We start from the raw sequence: 27,782 nt of genomic DNA on the forward strand, positions 1-27,782 counted from the left end.
CTTCCAGCCTCATCCCACCCCACGCCTGACCAGCCCTCCACAGAGCCCCTGGTCACTCCGTGACTTGGTGCGGCCAGGACCAGCAGGGCACCCGCCTTCTATCTCGGGTGCCCTTCAACCTGGAGAACTCCTGCCCAATCCTCAGAGCCCCCCTCAGCTGTCTCTTCCTCGGCAGTGTACCCCTGACTTCACAGCCCTGGCTCTGGGGGTCCCAGGGCCGTCGGGGGAAGGCTCTGTCCTGTGCGGGCCCTCAGCCAGGCACACAGGGTAAGGCGCACAGGGGCTGCACTCCAGGGTGACTGAAAAAAGCCACAAGCGATGGGAGCAGGGAGTTTCCGTGCCCCTCCCATTTAACCACAAACACGGAAGCCAGGAGAGGGGGTGGGGTGGGGGATGGGCTGCGGGTGTGGGGGTTGGCCTTCAGGGGTGGGGGAGAAGAAGCCAGACAAAGGGCCCTGCGGGGCTGCCGCCCCCCTTCCCCCACCTCTAGCTGCATCCTTGCCTCATTGGATGGCTGGGCCTCCCACTCAGAGACCCCCTGGGGCCTTAAAGGACCACCCCAGACCCCTCTCTAGCAGGGGGTAGGGTCCCCAACAACCTCTGGGGAGAGGGGAGAGGAGGCTGAGCAGGAGCTGGGGCCCACAGAGGCCTGGCTCTGTTTCTCTTACCGCCCTCCAGGATTTCTTATAGGGACCCCTTTCCCCTTCCCCAGCCCTCCCCTACCTGGTGGCCCCCAAGCTGCTGCTTGAGGGTGCTAGGCCATCTGCTCTGGCAGGATGGGGGGTGGTGGCTTGCTGGCCTTGGGGGATGGGACTGGGGGGGGGTCCTGAAATGCTAGGCTTTCCCACCAATGGGTGGCAGCAGACTCCCTAGAAGTCTGGGGATCCCAACTGCTGGGCCAGGGCCCTGGGATCTGCATTTTGAGATGCTTCTAGGGCCAGCTGGGTTGAGCATCCGGAGGGAGGGTCCTGGGGCTTCTACTGAGCAACACCCTGCTTCTCTGTTCTGCAAGGCAGCCGAGAGGGTCACCTTGCAGGGCTGGGCTCCTGCAAGCCCCAGTTCCCAGGGCTGGTGGCCTGACCCAGTGGGACTCGGGTTGGCTGCCCCACAGTGCATGTGGCCCCACATCCCCGACACCCAGTGGCACTCTCAGTGCCCAGCCCTGGCTGCCCAGTGAGGGCAGAGACAGACCTCGACAGGTTGGGGAAAATGCGTATGTCTGTGCTCATGGCGGGGTGGGGTGTGGGCACAGGCCTGAGAGCCACTGTGCCCTGGGGCTGATGAGGTGAGGGTGGGGGCAGGTGAGGGGGGCGTGACCCTGCAGGTGTCAGGTGTGGGAGTGGCTGGTGCAAACGGAGGGCCTTCTAGGACAAGCTCAGGGCAACGGGCAGAGCAGGGCCCGGTGCAGAGGTGCTGGGACAGGGGACCAGCGGACCTCTGTAGACGGCATCCAGCAGCTGTCAAATTTCCGGGTCCAAAGGTCAAGGGAGGGACCTGGCTGGAGTGGGGCCATTGGCAGCAGTTTCCTGTCCCTGAAGCCGTAGGAGTGGGAGACTCAGAGCAGGTGGAGGGTGGGGTGGGGTGGAATGAGGCCGGCTGGCAGACGGGCCATCGGGAGGGGTAGGAAGGAGGGCTGGGTGGGGAACTGCTGAGGTCCGGAAGCCCCCACCTGTTCCCTAACCTGCAGGACCAGGGCAGGTGGGATGCGCGGGGCCCTGGGTGCCCGCGGAGCGCGCTCCCGCTGTCCCCGGCTCGGGCAGTAGGTGGCACTGCCGGGCTACTCGCTACTCAGGGCTCGGGGGTCGCGGGTGGGGGGCGGCGGGCAGGCCCAGCCCCGAACGCCAGCTGGAGAGGATCGCCCAGGCGGTGACCCCTCGGCGGGCCGGCGGGTCTCGGAGGGGCGCAGCCCGGGGGCGCCTGGAGGGGCTCGCTCCGCTCCCGCCCGGACTGATGTTTGCGCACCTCGTGCCAAGACCGTGGGGAGCCGCAGGTTCTCTCTGGGCCCTGCGGCTCCTCGCGGTGCCGGGCGCGGAGCGGAATCCAGGAGGCTGCGACCACGGCGCCTTAAAGATCAAGGCGCCCGCGGCAGGGGGTGGAGGCGGCCCGTCCCTGCATGAGGTCATCGCAGGAGGCGCGGCGCACCCCGTTTCCCCGCCCTGGGAGCCTCCGGCTGCTCTGTCCGTGCGCGCGGGCTGTGCGTCTGTCTGCACGGTTCGTGGGCAACTGGGGTCCGGGAAGTGGTGACCCCGCCAGGGCCGGAGGGTGGCGGGGCCTCTCCGGGAGCCGCGGCCTGCGCCCGCCCCAGCCTCCAGGGCCTTGCCCCTCCCCCACACCGCGGCTGACGTCACTGCCCAGCTCCCGCAGCCCCAGGCCGAGGCAGGGGGGACCGCCCCTCCCCCCCTGGCCGAGCCGCCGCGGCCCCTCCTTCCCCCACCCCACCCCGCTGAGTCCTTGGCCTCGGGGAAGGGAGGGGCAGGGCGGGGCGGGGAGGCCTGGTACCTGCTGGGAGAGGTGAGGGCCCCAAAGGGCTCCTCCCCTGCCCCGTCCCACTGCCCCAAATCCTGCCCCCACCCCGCGGAGTTTCCTCCGAGGTTTGACTACTTCTTAGCCTGGGCCCGCGCCACCTGCCGCCCCAAGGCCCTGACCCCCCTGCCTCCCCCCGGCCCGCCTGTCCCCTCCGCGCTGGCTGTTCCCCGGTGGAGATCGCGGGCAAAGGTTCCCGGAGCAACCCGGCCGAAGCTACTGTCTGGCTGGGGAACCAGTGCCGGACCCCGTGGCCCTCTCTCCGCCTTCGGGGCCCCCATCGCCACTCGAGGCGACCCCCACCCACAGAGCCCCTAGGGCGGTGGGCGGTGGGAGAGAGTAGCCGGAGCGAGCAAGCGCTCAGGCTCCCGTCTCCTCGGCAGGTTAGGGTCTGCCCCTCTCCCCTCCACCCTTGGGCAGGGTGGTGACCCCTCGAGGCCCCTCCGAGCCCCCCGCCGCATCGGGAGCGAGGGGTTCAGGTACTGCGGCGGGAAAGCACCGAGCAGCCTCGTTCCTGCCAGGCGCGGGTCAGGCCTCGTTTCCGGGGGTCACGCATCCCTACGGGGTGGGGTGGAGGTTTTCTTGAGGCGGGGCCACGGCCTGGGCTGCGGGGCGGGGCGCTGGGGAAGGCGCACGGGAGTTCGTTCCTGCTCGTCCCGGAGGCAGTGGGAGGCTGGGCCTCTCTTCCCCGCGGGGCGTCGGGGAGCCCTAGGCGGAGGGTGCGGGAGAGGGGGCAGCAGGTCCCAGCCCTCGCTGCCCCCCGCGGCCGGGAGCTCCCCCCACCCGAGGCCCCTCGGAGTCGCTGCGGCGGCGACGCAGAGTGCTTGCCTTCATCTTGTTTCCCCAAAGGTTTCCGGGTAGAAACACCCCATCGCCCAGCCGGGGCGGGGGCGGGGCGCTCTGAATGGGGCTTTGTACCCCCCGCCCCCGACCCCGTAGGTGGTCAAGCTCTTCCCCGAAGCTCTTGGCCGCGGCCCCCCTCCAACCCCAGCGGCTTCTCACCCTTCCCCCCAGTTCTATTTCTAGTTCTCCTTCGCTATTTATAGCTGCGTCCGCTCATTGCGTCAGGCGAGTCTGGCTTGGGCCGGCCCGGTGCCAACAGTGCCAGCACCCCTGTCCCCGTGGCACCCTTACTACTGGGTGGCCGGGCAGTGGCCCCAGGTGTGTGTGCGCAGGGAGCGCGACTCCCTGGCATGCTCGGTCCTGGGGTGCCCTGGCTGGGGTGGGGTGCCCAGGGAGAGCCCAGGAGCTGGGGTTTGTGCCACCGGGGTGGGGGGCTGAGAGGCAGGCTTCTGAGTGCTGCCTGGGGTGCAGTGCATGGCTGGGAAGGGAAAGGAGCAGCCTCCCCTCTTGCTCCCAGAACTTCCCCTTGCTGAGCCCCCAGGGAAGGTTTTCTTGGTCTAGTTTCTCCTCTGGGTGGGTGGGCTACCTTGCCTAGCACCCAGAATGAAGTGGGGGGGGGGCGTGGAGCTGCACTCCGCTCTCCTCCCACTTCGGGGGGTCCGTCTCCTCCCAGCCCTGCTGGGTCTCCCTCTCCCCAGCCTGTTTCACTCAACTCCAGTTCAGCACCCCCGTCTCTTGTGGGCCCATCCCCCCACCTCCTGGCCTGCCCCCCCCCCCCCCACACACACGAGAGCGTGCGGTCTCCCCTGAGGCTCTCCAGGACCCAGACCTTTGGAGGTGCTGAGGACGATATGTCCTTGCCTGGTTTTGCAGGGCTGGAGGGAGCTTGCCCAGTGTTTGATGAGGTTTTGGGTCCTTGGCACTACCCTGCTTTGTGGAGGGGGCGGATGAGTGGAAGGAAGAGCTCACATCTCCCCTCACCCCTCTAGGGCACCGCCCTCAGCTCTGGGCACTCGGCCCACATCTCATACCCACTCCCTTCGCGGGCATGGGAGGGTGACAGGGCCGGCTCTGCGTCAGGTCCTGGGGGGGACCACTCCCTTCACCCCCCTCAGCCCGTCCTCCCGGCTCCTCCTTGAGTCACCAGACCCTGGCCAGCCACCCTTTCCACAGATGATCCTGTGTCTGGGGACCTGGGCCCTGGTCTGGCTGACTAGTCCTGACCCCTCTGCCACAAAGGCGGACACTGTCTGGAGGGGGGCTCCCGCGGGCCCGCGCTCCCCTGGAGGAACACACCGGCCACTCAAGGCCCCCAGTGCGAAGCTTTGCTGTGAATCCACCCCCACCGAGCTGTCCAGAGCCACCACAGGTCCTCTCTGGGAGACTGGGACACCAAGTGACCATTTCCATTCTCGGACCCCTCAAGGGCTCCCCAGCATCTCCTCGCTCCACTTCAGGGCCTGCCACACCCACCTTTCTGCAGAACAGATACCCGCCCCCCCCCGCTCCCCTCTGCAGGTCAGAGCCATCAGGGTTGCATTGCTGTGGGCTTTGGACAGTGTGGGGTCCACTGCTGCCCTGTCCCTGTCCCCCAACCATGCATGCACCTGCCTCTGGCCTTGCCCTCAGTGGCTCAGGCCTGCATGCCCCACCCCCGGCCCCCAGCCTCTCCAAACAGCCGCCCCCAAGGGCCAGCACGAGGCCCTGGCCTCTGCAGCCTTCCTGGGGGGCAGAGACTTGCTGCCCTTCCAGCGCTGAGCTCTGCCCCCCACCACACATCCACAGGAGCAGGGTCAGGCCTGCGGGGCCTCTGGGGCACGATCCCCCAGAACCCTTCCAGGGGCTGCTGGGTGGAGCAGCAATGGCCTTGATTCTGCCTCTGACTCCCCAAGGGGCGTTGGACAAGTCAGTCCCCCTCCCTGGGCCTCAGAAAGGGTTAAACTGGGCCTCGACAGTGCTTCCTGTTTGGGAAGGCTGTTTTGTGGGTTAGTCACTGAGTACTTCCACACCCAAGGGCCGAGCACCTGGCCACCGCCCAGTGGGAGCTGAGAGGTGGGCGCCCAGCTTAAAGTGCGGCAGGCTGCGGGATGCACTTGGGGTACATCAGTAAAGCACGTGCACCCCCAACCCCCCCACCCATCCATCCATTTACCCACCCACCTCCCATCCATCCACCTGCTTCCGCTGGTTAAAGCTGCTGAAATGCAATACACCAGAAAAGAACTGGCTTTTGCAATGGGGATTTATAAGCTTACAAATTTACAGTTCTAAGGCTTTGAAAATGTCCAAATTAAGGCATCAAGAGGACGATATCTTCTCTGAAGAAGGCCTCTGGCATCTGGGACCCCTTCTGTCACATGGGGATTTTTCCTTACTAGCTTCTGGGTTTTTTCTGTCTTTTGTCCTCTCGTAATGGACTCCAGTAAAGAGGATTAAGAACTACCCTGAATGGGCTGGGTCACATCGCCACTGAAATAATCTAACCAGAACGTCCAACCCACAACAGGTCGGCACCCACAGAAATGGATTAAAGGATCCTGGGCTTCAAGCCCTGAATTTTGGGGCTTGCTCTTATGAAACTTACTTCTGTAGTGAAGCTAAGACTACCCCTATGAGGCCTAAAATAGCTTCCAGGAGACCTTTTGTTGCACAGATGTGGCCTTGCGCTCTCTTAGCCCAACTCTGCAAGGAAAATCATCGCCCTCCTCCCTACGTGGGACATGACATCCAGGGGTGAAAGTCTCCCTGGAGACGTGGGACATGCTGTCTCCTGGTGATGAGTCTGGCCCTGGCACCAGAGGATCGAAAATACCTTTTGAACGAAAAGGGGAAAAGGAAGTGTAATAAAATAAGGCATTAGTGGCCAAGAGAGCTCGATGGAGTCCAGAGGCTATTCTGGAAGCTGCTCTTATGCAAACTTCTGCTAACTGTTGCTAATTGCCATGGTTTGCTAAACCCCCACCAACATCACTCCTATTGACTCTTAAGAACATTTAGCGCTCAAATTGAGACTTTATAAAAGTTTCATGCACTAAGTTTGCTTTCCTGGAATCTATAATTGCCACATGGTTCCTAGGCCAGATACATTCTGAAACACAGAGGGAGGAGCCTCTCCAAGATTATGTACTAAGAAAATAAAACAATTAACAACAACAACAACAAAAAGATTATCAACGAATTATAGCCACCTAGCCTTTGGTGTCAATACCCCTTCTCACCATGAAAAAGTCAGAACTTTCATGCCTAAAGATCCCAAAAGATTGAGAGAAGAATCAAAGAAGGAGGAGTTATAACAGGGAAAATGGGATTTAACAAGTGAGCCTGGCTGCTGGATCATTATATTAATATTCCTTCTTACCTCCTGTGTTTTGGAGCAGCTAGAAGGAAAAATCTGAACTAGTGGAACGATATGCCATAACAAACTCTGAAATCTGTTCTGTAACTGTTTGTTGAAGTGTACTTTGAGAGTTACTGCTTTTTCTTTCTTTGCTTTGTATATACGTTATATTTCACAATAACAAACAGTTTTTTAAAAAGATCATGGGGTAAATAAGAGCTTCAAACAATCACATGGTCCACCCACCCACCCTCCCATCCACTCACCCATCCGTCCAGCCCTGCTCACCCACCTGTCCAAGGCACATAAATGCCAACAGCTCTTGAGCAGGGCCAGGGCACTCCGGTGGGGGAAGCGTGGGTGCTCGCCTTTAGGAGACCCCGAGCAGCAGAGACAGCAGGCAGTGAGCACGCTTGGGGGCTCCCTCTTGCTCCACTGCTTTCTAACCTCTCCAGAGCTTGGTTGAATCGGAAATGGCACCCAGTGGCACCTCCACCCCACTGCCCCCAGGGTCCAGAGTCCCTCTGTGTCCCAGCTGGTCGTCCAAGGAGAGGCCCTGTCACCCTCTCCTAGAGCTGCAAGTGCTCACGTGAATGGGTGGTGGGCGGGGGGAGGGGCTTGCAGAGGTGGAGCCAGCCATCTGCTTTTTTCCCTGTCCTCTGTTTTATTGACTCCAAGGGGCTACCAAAGTTATAAATAGATATTCTTATGCTAAAAATAGCCTTGCAAGAGCCTGGGGGCTGGTTGCAGACCAGGGTTCTAGGCTTGGCCTCAAGCTTCAAGATGAAGGGTTCAAAGACCCCCTCCTCCCACGGTACCCTCCCCCCCACTGGCCCAGCTCTCTCCCCCACTTTTCCCTTGCCTCCTTTTCCTCCCAGGTCTCCAAACACACACACACACACACACACACACACACACACACACTCCAAGTGCTCATATGCACACACATCACACACACAGGCTCACACGTACACTTTCACCTGCATGTGCTCAGATGCACACAGCACATACACCACACATGCATGCGTTCACATACACTACATGCGTGCACTCACGCAGGCACCCACCCACTCCACATATTTGCTTGCGCATGCACACACACGCCATGTGTGCACACGGGCCTGGCCGGCACCACTGGCCTTGCTAGTTGCTTGCCTGGAACAGGGGACACTCTTCCTGGGATAAGTAGGCCAAGCCTGCGGAAAGGGACAGTCCAAGCGAGCCTCCCCACCCCCCCTCCAGCGAGAGAGCTTTGGGGCTGGGGACGCACCAGCACGCTGGGGCGGTGGGAGGGCAGCGATCCCCAGGAAACACCCCGGGTGGTGCCTGGCACAGAGGAGCACGCGGAGCTTGGGAGCTGCGGTGGTGGCCATGGACGTGGGAGGGGCCAGCAGAGCACGCCCCAGTCTCCCCTTCAGACACACCCGGGGGGACGCTCGCTGCTGAGCCTGCGGCCACTGAAAACTGCAGAAAACGTCTGCGCCTCGACGGGGCGGCCGCATGTGCTAGCCACATCCACGCTGCGGAGACACTGTCCTGCCCTGTCTGGCCGGGCTTGGGGGGCGCCCAGGGGGCCGGGCCGGGGATGGGGCGAGGGCCCTGGGTTGGCCAGCATTCTTTGCCAGCTACTCGGTGCACCCTGTGGTTTTGTGCCACATACATCCTGACTTCGAGGAATCACTTAGAGGATATCTTAAAGCCAGGTGCAGACACCCTAGGGGTGGGCCCCTATTTCTATGGAGAGGGGGAGCTGTCGTGTAGTGCCCCCCTGGATGCAAAGGTCTTAGGCACCGGAGTGAGACGGGGGTGGGGCACTACATGACAGGGAGGTGCGGGGTGTTGAGGAACAAAGCTGAATTTTTATTTTTTTATAGTTCCAAATTAAATTAACCTTTTTTTTTTTTAAGCAAATAGTAGCAAAGAAGGGGTGAGAATCGGGGCCTGACCACAGAGGTGGGGCTCCTTCTGCCCCCCGCCCACGTGGGCATGGGCTCCCTGCCACCCTGTGCTCCCTTCCCCAGACCTGCTCTTTCCACCTCCCCGCAAGTCCCCTGTGGGCTTTGGGCAGAGTCTGGGACAAGTCTCCTTCCCAGACCCAGCACAGCAGCGCCCCCCACCGGGCCTCAGCCAGCCCCCGGCTCCTCCCGTCCTCATTCCCCCACCGGCACCCCCACCCGCCCATCCAGAAGAAAGAGGCAGCTGGAGGCACAGGGAAAACATCCATCTCAGGATTTATTACAACACATTGTTTCCAAATACAAAAGGAGGGAACAGGAGGAGAGCTGGGTGGCCGCGCTGGCTGGCGGGGCTGGGGGGGGCGGGGGGGTGCCGAGGCAGGAGTGGGGGCGACCTGGGCTGGGGGACCCGTCTCACTCCTCCGCTGACTCGCCCAGCAGATAACAAGAGGGGCAGGTCCATTCCAGGGTGCCCCAGACCAGGGCGGGGCCGAGGAGGGCTCAGGGTGGCCCCCAGGTATGTGGAAAGCAGGGGCTTCCCTGGGCACAGGGGAGGGGCAACAGTGGCCCCGGACCCCCTCCCCAACCCTCACCTCGGCCGCTCACTTTTGGGTGACAACACCTCGAGGACAAGAGCAGAGACAGACCAGACCATGGCCCAGAGCCCCTCCCCCCCACAGGACAGAAGCCAGAGGGATGCCAGCAGCCTGGGAGGGGGGGGAGGGGGGACCAGTGCACCCTCCAAACCCAGTCACTTCAGGACCCAGCCCACACAGACAGGGGGCAGGCTTACATAATTAATAATAATAATTAACCAATAATAATAAATACTTAAACCTCTAATCCATAGATTGCAAATACAACGATAGCTTATTTTCTTGGGGACCTGGGGTGAGGACAGAGGGACCATGGACAGGACTTTTGCTTTAAAGGAGGGAAGACAGGGACACATCTGAGGGTGAAAAGAACAAAGAGATAGAAAAGACCGCCAGCGGGAGGGGGCCCCTGGGGCCTCGCCCACACCTACTCCAGGACCTGGTCCTGCCCAGGTGTCCCCACCCCTACCCCGTGGTGACCAGTCTCCACTGCCAGGCTCCAGGGCATCAAAGGGGCTGCGACAGTCATGCTGCCCCCCAAAGCCTTGGGTCCCATGGCCTGAGGGGCTGTCGCCAGGGGGTGGTGGGGGTTTTCTGTCCTCACCCTGCCCTGGGCTGGCCCATCTGGGCCCAAATGCCACCTGAGGGTGGGGGTTAGAGTGTCACCATGCAGCTACCTGGGAGACTTCCGAGGGGAGCATGCCCTGGAAAGGGGGTGTTCAGGGGCTGGGGCAGACCTGGGGATACTTGCCAGGGGTTTTCGTCTGCCATGAGAAGGACCTCCCGAAGCTCGGGGACCCCCACTCGCTGGCAACATTAGGGTCTGACAGGCCCTCCCCTGCCCTCCTCCCACAACACAATCTGGTGGATGCTCCCTCAACCGGCAGGGGTCCTGAATTCCACGTCAGGCCTGGGGCTGAGGGGAGCAGGGACCCTAAAATCCTCGCCCTCCTCAGGCCAGGCTGGCTCCTGCCTCCTCCACGGGTCATATGGCTCCCGAGGACAGAGGGCAGAGGGCACAGCCCCCTGAGCCACCTTCTGAGCCTACGGAACTTGAGTCCCAGGCTCGGGCAGGAGTGGGGAGCCCATCACTGACACTCAAGACTCCCCTTTCTGCTGAGCCCAGGCTCCCACCCTGCCCTATTTCCCACCTCCTCGGAAAACCCCACCCAGACAGGCAGGGAGCGCATGGGATGGGATGGGGGTGGGTGGGGTGGGGGCCTGGTAGCCCTTCCCCCCAGCCCCCCAGCTCCTGGAACCAGAGTGTGGGGAAGGGAGAGCAGGCGGGGGGGGGGGGGGGGGTAGGGGGGGGGGGAAGGTAGGGAAGGTCTGCGGCTCAGTTTGTGGCAAAGAAGTTTTTTTTTTTTTCTTTTTTCCCCTTTTTTCTTATGTAAAAAGTGCACGAAAGCTCTGCAGCCCTCTTTGCGACGGTCCAGCCGGTCTGGTCCGCTGGGCTTCCCGTGGGGGCGGAGGGCGGGGAGGGAGCCCCAGGCCTGGCACCCAGCTGCGGCTGCAGGTGGCCTCATATTGCTTAGAAACGTATGTTTCAGTTTAAATACCAGACAGTAAAAATAGAGCTCAAAGGACCGCCCTGCCCTGTCGCCAAATCATTGCCAGAATGAACAGCTTAAATAAATAAAAAATCGACATATTTACTTCTCGATAAAAATCGCAGTAAAACCATTTACCTTTCTTTGTCTTCCCTACAATATATATTTATATGGGCCCGAGGTCGAAGAGCCCGCGTCAGGACACCTCGATGACCTCCACGCTGCCCGAGAAGCTGGCCTGCGTGCCCAGGCCCGACAGCTCCTCGCCGCGCGCGCGCCCTTCCACCACGCCTTCCTCGAACTCCATCTGGCAGCTGCGGCGCTTGAACTGCGTCTCCGGGGCCGAGGGCTCGTCCGGCCAGCCGGTCCGCGCGTCCCGGGGCTCGGTCCGCGCCGCCTCCCGCCGCCGCAAGTCGCCGCTGCCCGCCGTCTGCGCGCCCGGCCGGCCGAAGGGCACGAAGCGCGCGCCGCTGCCGCCCACGCCGCCCGCGCCCTCGGGGCTGAAGCACCAGGGCGCGTCGGGCGACGGCGTGCCGGGGGAGTCCAGTGGCGGCGCCCAGCCCCCGGGCCCCGACGGCTGGCCGGGCCCGGGCAGTCCGGGCGCCGACAGGGCCGAGAGGCCGTGCCGCGGAGTCTGCCGGGCCGCATCGCCGAAGTTCAGGGCGAGGCCGTGCGCCGGGGAGCGCGCAGGGGAGCCGGCCGGGGGCCGGGGCCGCCGGCGGGGCCGCGGGCGCGCCTCGGGCGCAGCGTCCGGACTGTCGGGGCCCGGGGAGGGCAGGCCCCGCGCGGCCCGCGACGGGCTGTCCAGCTTGCACAGCTTGGGGGCCTCGCCGGGGTCGGGGGGCCCGGGGCCGTCGGGCCGCCGACTCGGGGCGTAGGCCGACTTGATGTCCAGCGAAAAGGAGCGCTTGAGGCGGTTGGTGTCCTGGAGGCGGTCGGAGGAGAGGTGCAGGCCGCGCAGGCCCTGCTGCAGGGCGCTGGTGGCCGGTGCCGGGGGCTCCACTCCTGCGCGCGCCGCCAAGTCCCTGGCGGTGACCGCTGTGCTCCCGGTGGCGGCGCTCTCTGAGGTAGGTGATGGCAGCGGCGGCAGCGGGGCCGCGGGGCCCGGCGGGGGCTCGGGGGTCCCGGACCGGGGACCCCCGTCGCCCTGTAGAACGGCGATCAGCTTCAGGCTGCGCTCATACTCCAGCAGCTGGCCCAGGAAGTTGAAGTTGGGCGAGATGGACGGGCGCCGGTCCTTCACGAACCTGCGGCCGGGGGCGGCGTGAGGCGGGGGTGGGGGGTACTCTGGCCGGACGGCCCACGACGCTCCCTCCTGTTCCCGGCTGCTAAGACGCAGGCTGCTGGGCCCGCGTGCAGCGCACCCCAGGCCCGTGTGCGGGGGGTGTCAGAAACAGGGAAAGGGGTGTCCCGACGGTGAGGGAGGGGCTACCTGTAGGCGTCGTCGGAGGACATGCCCATGGTCTTCATGATGTAAGCGATGGCGATGGTGGCGGACCGGGAGACGCCCGCCAGACAGTGGACGATGACTTGGCAGCTGGACAGCTTGGCTTTATCTGGGGGCAGGGGTGGGTCTCAGGTGAGGGGCCCCCTCCTTTACTGCCAACAGCGCTCTCTACCGCTCAGCGAAACCACACCCCCTACCCCCCAAGCCTGCGTCCCTGGCAGCAGCAGGCACAGCGCCGCCCCTCCCCCACGCCCGCCCCTCCCAGGCTGGGGGCAGGAGGGGCGCCCCCACCGATGAACTCGATGGACTTGTCCAGCCAGGGCAGCAGCTTTTCGCAGTAGCTGTCATTGACCGGGATGCGCAGGAAGCGGCTCTCGCAGATGAAGTCGGGCTTCGGGCAGGAGTTGCTGGCATTGAGGACGTAGCTTATTCCATTCTGGGTCATCAGGTCCTGGAGGAACAGGGGGCAGGGTTGGAAGGCGCTGGGGGAGGGGTGGCCTTCCTTCCCGCGGCCTTACTACAGGAAAGGGCCTTGGGATACGGGGTGGTGGGCATGGGGGTGGCAGGGGGCAGGGTGGGACCAAGGCTCCCAGACCCTCAGAATTCCCCTTGGCGCTGACCGAGTCTGCGGAACTAGGCCTGGGGTGCGGGTGGGGGAGTGTGGACTCCCCTCTCTGAAGCAGCGCCCAGAGGACCTGGGGTTGGGGGGGGCGCTGGCCTCCTGTCAGCCCCGCCCACAGTCTGCAGCAGGCTCCGAGGAATTTCATGGCTGCACGGGGCGGCGCCTTTACCCTTTTCCCTCTTCCCTCAACACCATTTTTAAAACACGGCATTCTTTCGCGCAGGCCAGGGGCCGGTGACATCAGCACTCTGGCATGCCGGCGCAGGGGCAGGGCGCCGGCTTCTCCACGCGGCCCCCCCCCAGGGTCCCGCCGGGCCCCCTGGGTCCCCCTCTGCCCCCGACCTGCGCTCACCTACCCCCACATCGGTCCCCAGCTCCCCTCCTCCCGCAGAGCACCCCGAGAGCCGTGGTTACCGTCCTGCCCCCGCTGCCCGCATACCTCGTTCAGGACATCCTTCTGTGAGCCCAGGTAGAGGTGAGGCAGGATGCGGGTCAGACCCACGCTGGACACGGGCAGGCAGGGCTGGGAGAGGCTCATGGGAAGCAGGGCGGCTGGCTTCCCCTCACAGAGGCCGGGAAAGCAGGAGGAGAAGGTGGCAAAGCCCCCTGAAGGAGGAGGAGAAGCGACACGCGTTGGGCGGGTGGCCAGCTGGGGTCCTGGGAGCGAGCAACACCCAGCCTGGGCCCCAGCCCGCCTGGCTGAGCCTCGGGCCGGACACCTGGTCTCTGTCCCGGGTGCTGGAGGGCCTGGCCACGGCGGCAGTTGCAGGCTGATCTCACCCACATTCCTCCTGACGCTAATTAGGGCCGGTCGCTGGGGACGCCGCGACTGCCCATAAACGAGGGGCCTCGGTGATGCGGCGTGTGCAGCAGCCAGGGGCCGTGGGGGTCTCCCGCTCAGGGTGCTGCACGGCATCCCGAGAGGAGGGGCCCCGCCACATCCGGGGCACCACGGCCCGAGTCTGTCCCGGCCGTCCTGCCTCTCCCCAGTGCTGATGCAATCCCTCCGGCCTCCCGCTGGCTGGGAGCCCCTGGGCCAGGCTTGGGTGCCAGCCTTGGCAGATGGGGCTGAGGGCACCCCCCCTCTGTGTATGACATCACCCCTGGAACCGGCACAGCCTGCAGGGACATTTGCACTCTGGCACTGGCTCCGCCCCACCCTGCAGGAAGAGGCAGAGGAGCAGAGGCCGGGCTGGAGCTGGAACCCTGGGGACCAGGGACATGCAGGGGGCACAGGGGCCACGACTTCCACACGTGGCTGGCCTGGACTGGTGCCTTCCGTGCCTAGCCCACAGGCTGGTGGAGGGAGACCCCCAGGCTGGAGAGGCCCGAGCTGGGGCCCCTGGATGTTTGTGTGTCACTGAGGGCCCGGGTGGAGCACAGCATGCCCCTGGATTTGTCTGGAGACTCAGACAAGACCACGGCCACAAAAACATCCAGCGACCTGGCCACCCTGCTGGGCCCTAGCCTGGCTGGGGTGACCTCGGACTCAGTCCAGTTGCAGGCCGCACCCGGGAGCCACCTGCTCTAGGCAGATGGGGGAAGGACAGCCTGGCATTGCCCGGGGCTGACCTCACGGCTAGAGCACCGGCATTTTCTAAAGCACAGTACGTTTCCTTCCACAAGCCCAGGGCCCTCCCACCTCTGGTCTGGGTGCCACCCTGCAGCCTACAGAGACAATTGCCACCCCCGTGGGGGAGATGGAGGGCCCAGTCTTGGGACCCCCAGTGCTCCTTCCTACTCTGGTGGCAGAGGCTACCGCCTGGGACCTCAGTGGTCCCTGAGGACAGAAAGGCTGGGTGACCCTTCAACCCCAGCTCGGTGGCCTGGCTGTGTGCATGTGTGTACCCTCCCAACCCGCCAGAATGCCTGCCATGCCCCAAGGAGGCCTTGTCCCTGGAGCTGGGCAACCCCCTGGCCAGGGAGTCGAGGCACCAGCCCTGGAGAAACAGTCCCCCTTTGGGACAAGCAGGTGACTGTTGGCAGGCAGAGGTGCCACGGCTGATGAGTTCCCCAAGAGGAGGCTGGGCGGCTCCTCTCCCTCCCCCTGGGAGCTGCCCACACTGCTCCAGCACTTACTTCCTCTCCCACCGCCCTGGCTCTCCTGCCACGGTTCTGACACCTTCTTCTCCACTGCCTGGCCAAGGTTGGGGGTGAAGCCCCCCCCCCCATGGGAGCCCACCCCTTCCCACCAAGGAAGGAAGCAGGCAGATGTGGGGCAGTGGCAGAGATTTGCTGCTTCAGGGGCAAAGTCAGGCAGTTGGCGGCCCCTGCAGGCCCCTCTAGATGCTGAGTCTGCAGAGGCACTAGCCCTACCTGGAGGTCAGAGCTGCGCAGACCCTGGGGGGCGAATGAGGGGGGAGATTGCAAGCCCCAGGGCCCCCCCACCCACCCCAGGCCCGGCCATCCCCCAGCCCTGCCCAGGGAAGGTGTCGCAGCCCACAGGCTCAGTCACCATGAAAACCCAGACGGCACAACAACGTGTGTGCCCCGGAGGGCTCTGACCCTGCGGCCACCGGTGCCCCCCACCAGCCCCTTCCCCGCGGGGCCACTGTCAGACGGTGCGCCCTGCAGCCCCTGTCCTCGCCACCCCCTGGGGAGGGGTCCCTGCCATACTCCGCGTAGGACGGCTCCCAGAGAGCCCGGGGTGAGTGGGGGCACCTGTCCAGGCTGCTGGGTGCGACCTTCGGAGGTAGCGGCGGTGACATCACCAGCCTGCATTCCGCAGCCCTGCGCCCCACGGGGATACCCCGCACTTAAAGGGCCAGGCTCGCTTTCCCATCCCCGCCCCACGGGAGTGGTGGCCCGGGCTGCGAGTGGTGTCTCCCGGCCTCCTCCCTGCACCCCCTCCGCTGCAGGTCCTCATCTGCCTCGTGCCCCACCCCGCCCCACCCCCGAGGGCCGGCCCTCCCAGCTGGCCTCTGTTGTCCCGGAGACACAGCCGTCCCCAGCAAATGGACCAAAGGGCCTTCCTGACCCCTGCTGTGCCATCCCAGGAGGTCACTTCCCCTTGCTGGGTGGGAGCCAGCCGCCTCCCCTTCAGCCCTTTTCTCTGGGGCTCAGAACAAGCCCCCCCCCAGACTCTGGTGGGTGGGGCTGGTGGGAAGGCGGGGGTGTGCCCCGGCCCCCTGGGTGCCGATTCTGTGCGTGATGAGCCCACCCCATGCCACTGGGACCATGATCCCATTCTGGCCTGGCCGCCAGAGAAGCAGGAACAGACCTTACAGGGCCAGTGGCTGCCCAGAGGGCTGAGTGGGGTACACCTGGCCAGGCCTGTCCAGCCAGGGGCCCAGGGAGGGCATCCGAAGTAGAGGCCCCTTCTCCCACCTTCCTAGCTTCCTCTGCATCCTGAGGGATGAGAAGGAGGGTGGCTGGTACCCAGGGACCACGCTGGACACCTCCCCACCCCCAGACCCCCCCCCCAGTGGCCCCTCCCAGCTGGGAAACCACCCCAGAAAGCCATCTCTAGCCTGACCTCCTCCTAACAGGGCACCCACTGGCGAACACCTGTTGAAGGCCAGGTGCAGAGGCCAGCCCAGCCTCCTCGGCTCAGAGCCCCATGGGGAGACAGACGTGGGGAGAGCAGTGTGGCCACACAGGAAGCTCGGAGGAAGCCCAGGACCAGGCTGTCTAATCTGGGCAGGCTTCCTGGAAGAAGAGACATGTGCTCTTCCAGGGACAAAGAAGAGTGTGCCAAGCAGTGGGCCAAGGGAGCAGCAGGCACAGGGTCCAAAAGAGAGGGGGGAGGACTGAGAGGGGGAGGGAGAGAATGGGGGAGGAGTTCAAAAGAGAGGGGGGAGACGGGGCAGGGCAGTGGAGAGACTAGTTTGTGAGACTGGGAAGGAAGGACATCGGCCTGGCATCCCCTGGCTGGAGGGTGTCTGTGCACAGCCCTGGGAATGTGGTGTGTGTGTGTGTGTGTGTATGTGAATGCACACGTGCTCTTAGAACCGCAGAGTTACAGAATTGTAGGCCATGGGCTGCCAGCCTTGTCCCTGGGCTCGGTGCTGAGGGGAGAGGGAGGACGGCAGGCATTTCTGGGCCTTTTCCAGGGGTCCTGGGAGTCTCAGGAGTCCTTCCAGCTCACCTCCCCCAACGGGAGTGGGGAGCAGAGGCACCTCTGAGAGTCTGATGAGAGGGTCCCAGCAGTCCCCCTCAATCCCAGCGCCCTCCAGGAAACCCCAGTGCCTCTAACCACCCAAGCTCTGGGTGGGCAGGACCTGGGGCCGGGACAGGGAGGGGGCTCCGGGTCCTCTGTCGGGTTCACAATGGAGTGTGGGTCTGGGAGCTGCGGGTGCAGAAACAGATCCTAATGAACGCCTCCCCCAGGCAGCAACCAGGACTAAATGAGAAATAAATGCAAAATGTTTAGAACAGTCCTGGCATCCAGGAACCACCTGACAAATGCCAGGGCCTGGGGCTGGAGGGGCAGTACTGCCAGCACACAGGGCCCAAGGCAGGGGTCTTGCCCCATTTGAGGATCAGCACTCTCTCCTTGCCCCTACCTCACCAGGAACCCTGGGCTAGGCCATTCCCCTCTCTTAGCCTCAGTTTCCCTCTGCAAAACCCAGGCAGGTACATGCAGGCTTAGTCTTGTGGTGACCCACCCCCTGACGGAACACGGGGGGGGGGGGGGCAGGACAGCCCTCGGACACAGCGAGGGCAGAGGGCAGGTGCAGGGGTCCCCCCTTCCAGAGCAAATCCCACAGCTCTGGGCAGGCCCTGCTGACCTGTCTAGCACTCCCCATCACCCACCCCGGCCATGCTCCAGGTTCATCCCCGTCTCTGGACCTTTGTTCCTGTGGATCCTTTGCCCTGGAGTGCTTGCCCTGGGGCTGCACATGGCCAGCTCTGTAGCCCCTTCCTCTGAGAAGCCGTTCCAGCTGCTAACAGGCTAACAGCCCCGACCCCACAGCATCTCTCCCAAGGACCCTCTGGGCTGAGAGTCTGCTCCCTCTGGACGCCAGAGCAGGGCCAGGTGCCTCGGGAGGGTTGACTGAGCATGGCATTTGATGTGTGAGGGAGGTGTTGATCCCCATGCCCTCCACCCAGCTGCCCCTAAGCCCCAGCCCTGGGTGTCCCAGGGCCACCCCTGCACAGCTCCAGGCCGGGGTCACCTCAGGGGACAGGCTTTACCTCGGCCACTGCCTCCCTGCCAAAGGAACCACCACGGAGGCTAGGGGGAGGGGGGATGCAGGGAAGAGGGATGTGGGGGAGGGGGGCTGCATGACGGATGGGGGTGCGGGGGAGGGGGTCTTCCCAGACTCAAGCCAGTGTGGTCTGTAGGCCTGCTGGCCAGGCTGCTTTTGGGGAGCAGGCAGCCCTGGGGGACCTCTGCTTGTCCCCCATTCAGTGGTCCTGATTGGCTAGGCTGTTGCTAGGTAACCTGCACTCAGCTGGAGCTTCAGGGGGATTTCCCTGGTGGGGTCCGGCTCCCCTCAGATGGGCCTCCAGATGGTGGGGTCTCTGCCTTCCCTCTCAGATAGGGAGCTCCACAGTGGGGGAGGGGGAACACGTCTTAAAGCAGAGCCAGATCTTTGCCCATCATAGCTGGGGGCTTCCCCCTGCGCCCCCCCCACCACCTGGGAGTGGGTGGCCAGGCCCAGGGTGGGGAGTTCCTGAGTGTGGGGACCCAGGGCAGGGGGCAATGGTGCCCCTGGGAGCTCCAGATGTGCTGATAGCCATCCCCCTTCCCCCCAACACTGCCCCAGCCGAGGCCGGTCTCCAGGCTCACCTACAGGAAGGGCTGAGGGGGAAGCAGAAGCCCAGCCTCAGACCCCTCCCCTGCGAAGCTGGCAGCTGGGGAGAGAGGCTGGGAGGGGAAGGCGTGGTGCAGCCCAGGGGTCCCCCCCACAGCAGCCCTGGCCACCTGCAGCTCACCTGTGAGGATGGCTACGCTGTCGAAGCAGCCGTCCAGCTTGCTGAGCAGGACGGAGAGGAAGCTGTCTGCGGCCAGCACGCTGGCGTCCCGTGTGCTCTGGTCATAGACCACCACGTCCTGCGGCGCCCTGGCCTCTACCTGGGGGCCAGGAGGGGTGAGGTCAGCTGCTGCCCGGACAATGCCGATGGAGCAGCGGGGATTCGGGCTTCGGGAGGGAGGGGCTGCTGCATGGGAAGGGCAGGGCAACCTCACACACTCTCCCACACCTACTGGAGCCCCCACCTGGGCAGGTGTAAAAGCCACATTGGCAGGCCACTGGGGCAGGGAGGGACAAAGGGGACACTCATCCCCTGCACAGCCACTTCCTTCTGCACACTCACATGGGCGGCACAGGCTATGAGCGTGCACGCAAGCAGATGCTAGTGGGCGTGGTGGCACAGGTGCATGGGGAGGGGGGCAAGGATGAGGCCAGCTCCCCGAGTGGCTGAGACAGAGGGATGCTGTTCACAGGGTTCCTGGGAGACATATTTAGGGATTTGAAAGGTGGGGTGCTTTGAGTCTGGGACCTCAGTGTGAACCAGCGTACCTCGCCTTCCATCCAGCCTCCCACCAGTGGTGAGAAACCCAGGGCTTCAGCAGGACCCCCACCCCCACCCCCCAATTCAGGAAGGAGCAGCTGGAAGCTGGAAGCTGGGATCCCAGCCCTCCTCTCCACCCCAAGTGCCTGGGAAGGGTGGGTGGGGTGAGCCAGATGCTGAGCGGCTTTTGCTCAGAGCCCCCTAAGCACACTCAGCCCTTAAGCCAGCTGAGCCGCCAGCCCCACTGGATGATGTCACCGGCAGCCAATGGGATGGCACGCTGGTCGGAGTCCCCGTAGGGGGTGACCAATCACTGGGCTCTCCTGTGGAGGCAAGGGGAGCCCTTCTGGCCTGGGGAGGGGGGTTTCCGACCAGCGCCTGCCCTGTGAGGGTGGGATGGTCTGAAACCTCCTGAGGCAGCAGAGAGGGAGGTGCCACCCCCTTCACAGGCTTGCGGGCATCCCCCAATAGCTGGACTTGCTGCTCCCAGGGTGGGGGGTGGGAATGAATCATCTGTCCCCAGTAGGATGGAAAAGACACAGGCTTATTGGGTGCAGGTCCCTTCAGACCTTCCAGGGGGACACAGAGGGAATTCTGGGTCAATGCAGACCTTGGGGGGACAGGGGATCCCACAGGGAGGGCCCCTCAGTGGAGCCCCTCACCCACCCCCTGGTCCTGTGAGTCCTCATGGCACCATCATAGTGTGGGGCCCCAGACCTGGCTGCCCCTCCCAGGCTGCCCCTCTGCCCCCTCCCTCCATGCCCTGGGCTGGGTGGTGGGCACACACTGCTACTCTGCCTGGGGAGAGACCGTGCTAGCCCACCTCTGGAGGGGATCAGGGGGATGAGGCATGTCTGGGGGACGGGTGACAGCGAAAGCCTCCTGTGCTGCTGCCAAGAGGGGCGTGGACTGTGAAACGGTTCATGGTCACCCAACGGCAAAGGGGCCCAGGAGCACAGGAGCCGAGGCACCGGGCACCTGGCCGGGGGCCCCAGGTGCTTGCACTGCAGGTGACGGGACCGCAGGGTGGGGGGCGTACCCCGGGCCCAGCAGGGGGTACCTGGCTGCGGGAGGCCGGCTGGATGAGCTCGGCAATGGTCACCTTCCCCTGCTGCAGCCTGCGCTTGAGTAGCTTGGAGCAGCAAATGTTAACGGAGCTGAGCACGTGCCAGCTGTTGTACTCCACGAAGGAGCGGCTGTCGATGACCAGCGGCCCCCCCGGCCCGCCCCGCAGCAGGCTGGCCAGCTTCCTGGCGTCCATCACCTTCCGTGGGAGCCGGTCCCCGGCCATGGCGGGGCGCTGGGCAGCAGGGTGGGGCTGGCCCCTGAAGCGAGGAGGGGCTGCTCCGGCGGCCCGGGGTCTGCTTAGCAGTCGGGGTGGCCGGGCATGGCGCTGTACCTGCGGGGACAGGTGGGTGGTCAGCGGTGTGGCAGGGTCCCCAGGCAGCAGTGGCCTGGGGGGACCGGTGGGGGGAGCCCTGGTGGCCCCAGGAGACTCTCTCCTCTGTGCTCCTGCAGGAAACCCAAGTCCCTGGCAGCTCAGGTGGGTGATGAGGGCCCGGCCCACAGAGGTGGAAGGGTCCCAGGAGAGCCTGTCCAGTCCCTGGCCACTGCACCAAGCTCCTCAGCTTATCCCCTTACCCAGGGGGTAACCGGGGGAACGGAAGAGGGCTACGGCCCAGGCTTTGAGACGTTCAGCTCCGGGTGGCCTGGGCTGGCCAGTGAGGGGCTTCCCCTGGGCCCTGGGTTCATCCGTATTGGGCATTCCATGACCTTCCATTCTGCTCTCCGATCTCTGGATGCAGACCAGGGATGCCTACCCTCTGACCTCCACCTCTTCTCACCCCCAGGACCGAGGATGACCCAGGGGCCCCGGACATGCTCCTGCCCCCCTTGTTGTCAGGCCCTCTGTCCACCTCTGGACTCTGAAGGCCATTGGCTAGCTGCCCCTGGACCTGCCCACCCTCCCCAGCTGCTCACAGCCCGGTCACTAAAGCCCCCTCTCCAGGGCAGCCACAGGGGCCAATAATCTCAGGCCCTGTAGGAGACAGGCCGGGGCTGCCCCAAATAGCTAATGGGCCCCTGAAGGCAAGGCAGGGACAGGAAGGGGTCTCAGGAACGGACGCAGGGACTCAGCGGGTGGTGAGTGACCGTCCTGCAGGTCAGTGCATCAGCGACCCCTCAGCATGGCCCTCAGGAGCCCTTGGGTTAAGGAGCTGCGTGGGAGGAGCAGGTGCGGGTATCTGTGGACTCCAGGCCCCTGCGTGGAAGCCCCTTCCTGTGGGCTTGGTGCCGAGTCTCTGCCATCCCCCACCCCATCTCCTCTGCCACCTGCCAGGACATGTCCTCCTCTGGTCCTTCGTGCCCCTGGGTGAAGCAATGTCTCCCCAGCAGGGAAGCAGCATTAGGGTTTGTTTTAACTATGCCCAGGGAAGGGCTGGGACCAATCTCACGTAACACACTATAAGGAGGCTGGACAGAGCCCAGGGTTCCTGGCACCCCCCGGCCAGGCTCCCTCCCCCCAGAAGGCTTCTCTGGCTGCCTCATCACGAGGATCTTCCTTCCAGCTCATCCACGCCCCAACTCCCACCCATTTCTGGACCCTTCTCAGGTTGGCTCCCTAGCAATTGGGTCCTGACTCAGCAGGGGTGTCCGGGCAGGTGGTCAGGTGCCAGACAGGTGGAACCACGGCCCCGGTGGAGCCCCTGCCCCCGAGAGGCAGTGGGGGGTCCCAGCCCCCTGAAGTCTGTGCTCTCGTGACCCCCACACTGGGTAGCTGTGCCTACTTCCCACCACTTCTCCTACAGAGTGGGACCCCTGGGGGTGCTGCTGGGTTCCCTCCAGTCTGTGTGTGGGGCCAGGGCCAGGCACCGTCAAGGGCACAGGAGGGGTGCGGGCTCCATGGGCAGCTGGCAGGCCCTGTGCCCTGGGCCCTCCACTGCCGTGGGCAAGGCTTGCGGGCAAGGACCCATCCGAGGCCCATCCCCAGCAGATTCATCGACTAAGGGACCTGCCTGCTGACTGTGTCCCGCTGCACCGAGGGGTCTCTGCCTGCCAAAGGGGATCCTCATTCGATTTCCGTACAAGCTGCTTTGGGAAGCATTTCCTGAGTTCCCACCTGAGACTTTCCAGAAGTAGTGACAGGTCAGGACCCGTGCCCTAGGCCACAGTGAGGGATCCGCTCGCTAAGGGCCCTGCCCAGCCCTGGCTCCTGAGTGGGGGGTGGGGGGTCCTCCTCTCACACCTGTTCTGCACCGGGGCCCCTACGCCGCTAGGAGAACTTGGGGAGTGGTGCCCTCCCCTCAGCAGGGGTCCAGGCTGGACAGCAAGGAGCAGGCTTCCGTGGCTGGGAGGGGAGGCTGAGGCCCGCAGGGCAGTGGGCAGGGGCTGCAGGGGAGGGAAACGCAGGGGCTGGAGGAGTGGGAGGTGCTGAGGGGAAGACAGGAGGAGCAGGAAGGGAGAGTAGTGGCTGCAGGGGTAGGGAGGGGAGGAGATGGGGGGAGGGCAGGGGCCCCAGGGGTGGGTAGGGGCTATAGGGGAGGGGTGAACAGAGGCTGGAAGGGAGGGCAGGGGCTGCAGGGATACAGAGGGCAGGGGCTGCAGGGGAGGGGAGGGCAGGGCTGCAGGGACAGTAAAGGCAGAGAGGCTCCTAAGCTATGTACTGGGACCCACCCCCGTACCTCCAGGGTCCCCCCAGCATGGCCTATTAACCACTATAGTATTGTTATTTGCAGCCAAGGGGGACTCATTAGCAAGTTAGCACCTCCGTCATCACCATGGCAACAGCAGAGGTGCCAGGCAACCGCTGCGCGCCTGCGGCAGCAGCCACCGAGCAGGCTGGGTCTGCAGCGAGGGCCAAGGTGCCCCCTCCTCCCTCCTCCCAGCCCACCCTGTCAGCAGGTGCCTAGGAGCGAAGCCCCCATCGACCCCCCCCAGGCCAGGCCGCAAGGAGACCTAAGGCCCAGCAGGTTCTTCCAGGCCCCTCCTCTCCCCGCTCTGACCTTAACCCTCCTCCCAGCCCAGTACCCCTCCTGCCCTCTTTCACCCACTCCCCAGCCTGGTCTGCCCTCCCGTCCCCTCCTGCAGGAGGTCTCTAACTGGGCCGGCCCCCTGGGGTGCATCTCCCCCCACAGGGCTCCTGGGGACGGAACCTTCCCCTCCCACCTCTCCCAAATGCAATGCAGCAGGGCCCAGGGCTGGGTCAGAGCAGGGGTCTGAGTGGGGTGGCTGGGGAAGCTTAGGACAGCAGGCTGGGCAGGTGGGCACCACGGGGCAGTGGTGTTGGTAGGGTCTTCTGCCTGCCCCTTCCTGGTGTGGGTGGGAGGCAGGCGGGACTGGGGACGGGGGCTTCCCGCCCTGTGCTGCTCCCCTGCGCTGCCCCCCTGGCTCCCAGGCACAGCCCTGGACACCCTTATCAAGGCTTTCCAGACAAGGGGCAGCAGCCTCCAGGGCTGAAGGAGGCATGTCCCAGGCGGCTGGGAGGCTTACCCCTTCCAGCACTGGCCATAGCAGTCTCGGGGGCCACCAGCGGCCCCCCCTGCTGGCCAGGTGCACTGCCCACCTGGCCTGTACCGCCTGCATGCCTCTGTGCTGCCGGGACACGCCAGCGGCATGCATGCTGTCTCCGTATGCAGGTCCCAGGCGCCCTACCTGCCCCCCACCACGAGTGTTCACACACGATTGTGTGCACACATCCACATGCTCAATGACCACATGCCTGTGTCCGAGCTCCCACGTCCTCACCCTCTGCACACTAATGCCCAGGAGTCCTGGACTCCCGCTCCCACGGCCTCCCCAGGGCACACTCACGTCCCCGAACACATACATTTCCAGGCGCAGCCCGAGTCCCGGTATCCACCCCACACTCTGGTCAGCGTCTCCCTTCAGGGCCCTTTCCCCAGCCCCTGCCCCACTCTCCGCGCCCGCGGCACCCTGGGGGCCAGGTGGGGGCCTGCAGGGGAGGAGGGCTGACCCTCTCACCACCCTCTGCAGGCCTGTGTCCTGCACACCTTCCCAGCTCCTCAGGTGAGGGGGGTGAGGGCCCCAGCTGGCCGGCACTGGCCGGCACTCTGCCTCAGGCACGGTCAAGGGGAAGGCCAAGTGAAGCAGCCCACCGGGAAGCCTTGGACAGGGAGACAGTGGGCTGGGGGTGGGGCTGAGGACCCCACCTACTTCTCCTGTTCTGCTTCCATCCTGGTCTGTCCTTCCCCTCACACACACACCTGCAGGGTCTCTGCCATCTCGGTTCCCCTGGTACCCAGCGGGGCCAGCTCAGGGCCAGCCCAGGTCATCTTCCAGTCAGTGCCCCAAGCGGGCCAGGCAGAGGTGGCCCAGCCCACGCAGCCCCTCAAGGTCAGAGCCTGACCCATCTCACTGCGCGTTTAGCCCCCTCGCCTGCTATCCCTGTGAGCGGTGTATCTAGGAGATGCAGCCAGGTCACCCCCGGCTTCTCCCACCTGCCCGTGCCACCCTTGAGCCCCTCTGTCCTGCTGACCCTTCTGGACCCTGATGTCAGGTTCGGCCCAAGAAGAAAGGGGCTGCTGGGAAAGGGGCCTGGGTTTGGAGCACCTGTCCTCATCTCTGTTCAGGAGCTCATGGTTCCTGAGGGGCCCCGGGGACCTCCCCAAGGGCTGAGGGCAGGAGGGGAGTAGAACTTGCCCAGCAACTTTCCCTCCTGCCTGGAGCTGGCTGCAGCAGCAGGAATCTCAGTCAGACTCCAGGAGGAACCCTGGGCCCTGGTCACGTGCTCTCTCAGTGGCAGGTGCCAATTACACACGTGAGGAGCGAATGCAGGGCGTGCTGGCCTCTGGCCGGCTTCATACAGCCAGCGCACGGCCCTCGGCGTAACGGGGTCTGAGGGAGGCTGGGAGGAGAATGCCCCCCCAACCTCTGCCCCCAGGGACAGAATACAGGGCAGAACACCACCCCCCGCCCCCCACAACTGCAGGATGGAGAACCCTGCAGAGGCCACTCCAGGCCCTGCCAGCCCTCAGACCTACCCCTCCTTTGCAGCACCAGGCCTCATGCCCCCCAGCAGAAGCTGCTCCCATGCAGACCACAGACTCTCCAGGATGGGGTGACCCCAGGGGGGTGCTGAGCCCATTGTTACCTCCTCCCCTCCAGGCCCGCCTGGGCTGTCCCCCCCAAGGTGGGCAGAGGAGCCGAGGGAGGTCCTTGCCTTCTGACTGGCAGTGCCAGCCCCTCCCCCGGCACGCGCGGCCTCTGCAGCAGGCGCACGTCTTTATTCTGCAGAGGCCGGCTGAGTACCCCCGGGTGGGGTGCCCGGACAGCCTGGCCAGATAGGGGCGAGCCATCTGCTGTCCCTCCTGCCGGACAAGGAAAGGGTCCTTTCCTGCGCCTCCCCCAGGTCCAAGGCCGGCCTAGAGCTGAGCCTGCAGCATCTCCCCCCACCCCCACCCCCACCCCCACCCCCACCCCCACCCAGGCGCAGGGACGACCTTCTCCAAGCTCGGCCCCAAATGAGGGCTTCTCGGTGGGCGCTTGGGGCTCGCGCTCAGGCGCGGACAGGTTCAGCCTGCGTTCAAATGGCCCCTTGGGAAACCCCTCCCCCCTGCCGCAGAAAAAGAAGGAATTGCCCGGAGACAGGCAGCGGTGACCGGGTGCTGGGGCAGAGGTGGCCGCGAAAGGGCTCCCTGGTCTGTTTGTCGTTGACCTCCCGGGCCGCGCTCCTCCTCTCGGGCGCCGGCCCCGCGCTCCCGGAGCGGCGCCCACCCGGCCGGGCGCCCGGGCTCAGCGCCGGTTAACCCCTTCCCCGCCGCAGGGCCGTGCGTCCCCGCGTCCCCCGCCGCCCCGCTCACCTGGGCCGCGCTCGCTGCTCCGGGGCGCACCTGGGGACCGCGCCGCACTCACGGCGCCCTCTCGGCCGCGCCGCCCATGGGCCCGGCGGGCACCCGCGCAGCCGGGGCAGAGGCCGGGGGACCGCGCAGGCCGCGTCGCCGCCGCCGCCGCCGCCGCCGCCGCGGGGAGCGCTCGCACGGGCCGGGGCGCGCGCGCTGCGGGCGGGCACGCGCGCACGCGGCGCGCATCCCAGCCCCGCGGCTCGGCGGGCGCGGCCGGTCGGGGCTCCGGCTCCGAGCTGGGGGGGCGGGCGGGCTCGCGGGCCGCGGAGCCGGCTCGGGCCGCGCACGGACCGAGTGACAGGCCCGGGGCGGAGGGCGGGGCGCGGGTGGGGATGAGGTCATGCCGAGCGAAAAAAGGCCCTGACGTCACCTACAGCCAATCAGCGCGCGCCGCTCGGGGGCAGGTGACGTCAGCCGCAGCCCCGACTCTGGGTGCAGATTAGAGGCGGCGGGTGGGGGCCAGGAGGGGGTGGGCTGGGGGGCGGGTCCTACCGCCACCGCCCTCTGCCCTCACCCCTCGCCCGCAGCCGGCTCTTAAAGGGGCCGTGCGGCGCTGACCGGCCGTAATGGCCTGCGCAGGTCAGCGACGGTCGCGCTCGGGGGCTCCGCCTCCAGGAAGCCTTCGGGGCCCCAGGGCTCAGCCTCACCGAAACCGCAGCAGTGTCCGACGCGAGTCCGCGGGGCGTCGGACTCAGCGGTCCTGGGTGCGAGGGCCTCTCCCTCCGGCCTGGGCCCGGCCTGCGCCCACCCAGCGCTCCGCCTTTGTTCTAGAGGTGCGGCCGCTGGAGCCCCCCGACTTCGCGAGCACTCACCGCGACCCGGCGCGAGCGCAGCCGTGTACCTGCAGCACCTACCCTTACCCTGTCCGCGACCCCGGAGGGTGGCAGCCAGGCACTCCATCTCACTTGGAGGAATGTGGAGGTCCAGAGGCGAGATGGCGAGCCTGGGATCACGCACCTCGGGAACTCGGGCGGGGGGTCGGGTCCCCAAAGCCCACGCTTTTTCCCAGTGCCCCACTGCCCACTCCTACCCCACCCCAAGCCCCGCTGACTGAAATCCAGCCCTTGACGCTGCTAGGGAAAAGCCGCTCCTAAACACACAGCCTTCAGCGGGCCCGCCCCGACGCGGTCCGCCCCCCCCCCCCCCCCCCCCCCCGAGACTGTGGAGTGTCACTCACAGCCGACCACTGCGTGAACAAACCACGTGGGCCTGCTCAGGCGTTGGGAGTCCCGAGCGGAACCCAAACACATGTAATTACACCTTGGGCAAATATTCGCCGGAAACAAACAGGGGCGGGGGTGAGGGACTAGGGGAGGGCACCGCGGAGGTGGGGCATTCCTGGAGGCCTCCCGGAGGAGGTGACTAGGAGCTAGGTGGAGGACGTGAGGGATGAAGATGGAGGAGGGGGAGCTTCAGATGCAAACGCCCCCTGCAGGGAAGCACTCGGCTGCTCCTGGACCCGCAGCAGGCCCGGGGCTGGAGGGACCGAAGGCATTCACTTCTTCAGCTAGAGAATCAGCAGATTTTTCTTCAGCGCCTTCTGGGGTCAGGCCCTGGGACCACCGCCCCGACGAGCCCTGGGAGCCTTTG

General features: G+C 65.2%; 1 protein-coding gene across 1 annotated transcript; it reads right to left on the reverse strand.

The window, feature by feature from the left end:
- Positions 1-8,915: 8,915 nt before the first annotated feature.
- On the reverse strand, positions 8,916-22,691 carry DUSP8 (dual specificity phosphatase 8). Its single transcript, XM_077115342.1, has 6 exons — positions 20,393-22,691; positions 18,754-18,892; positions 13,313-13,479; positions 12,543-12,702; positions 12,237-12,360; positions 8,916-12,051 (listed from the first exon to the last, which is right to left on the reverse strand). The coding sequence occupies exons 1-6, from the start codon at positions 20,621-20,623 to the stop codon at positions 11,001-11,003; spliced, it is 1,872 nt and encodes a 623-aa protein (XP_076971457.1). The 5' UTR covers positions 20,624-22,691; the 3' UTR covers positions 8,916-11,000.
- Positions 22,692-27,782: the final 5,091 nt, after the last annotated feature.

Source organism: Tamandua tetradactyla, chromosome 9, assembly GCF_023851605.1.
Source record: "Tamandua tetradactyla isolate mTamTet1 chromosome 9, mTamTet1.pri, whole genome shotgun sequence".
In the NCBI taxonomy this organism is placed as follows: Eukaryota; Metazoa; Chordata; class Mammalia; order Pilosa; family Myrmecophagidae; genus Tamandua; species Tamandua tetradactyla.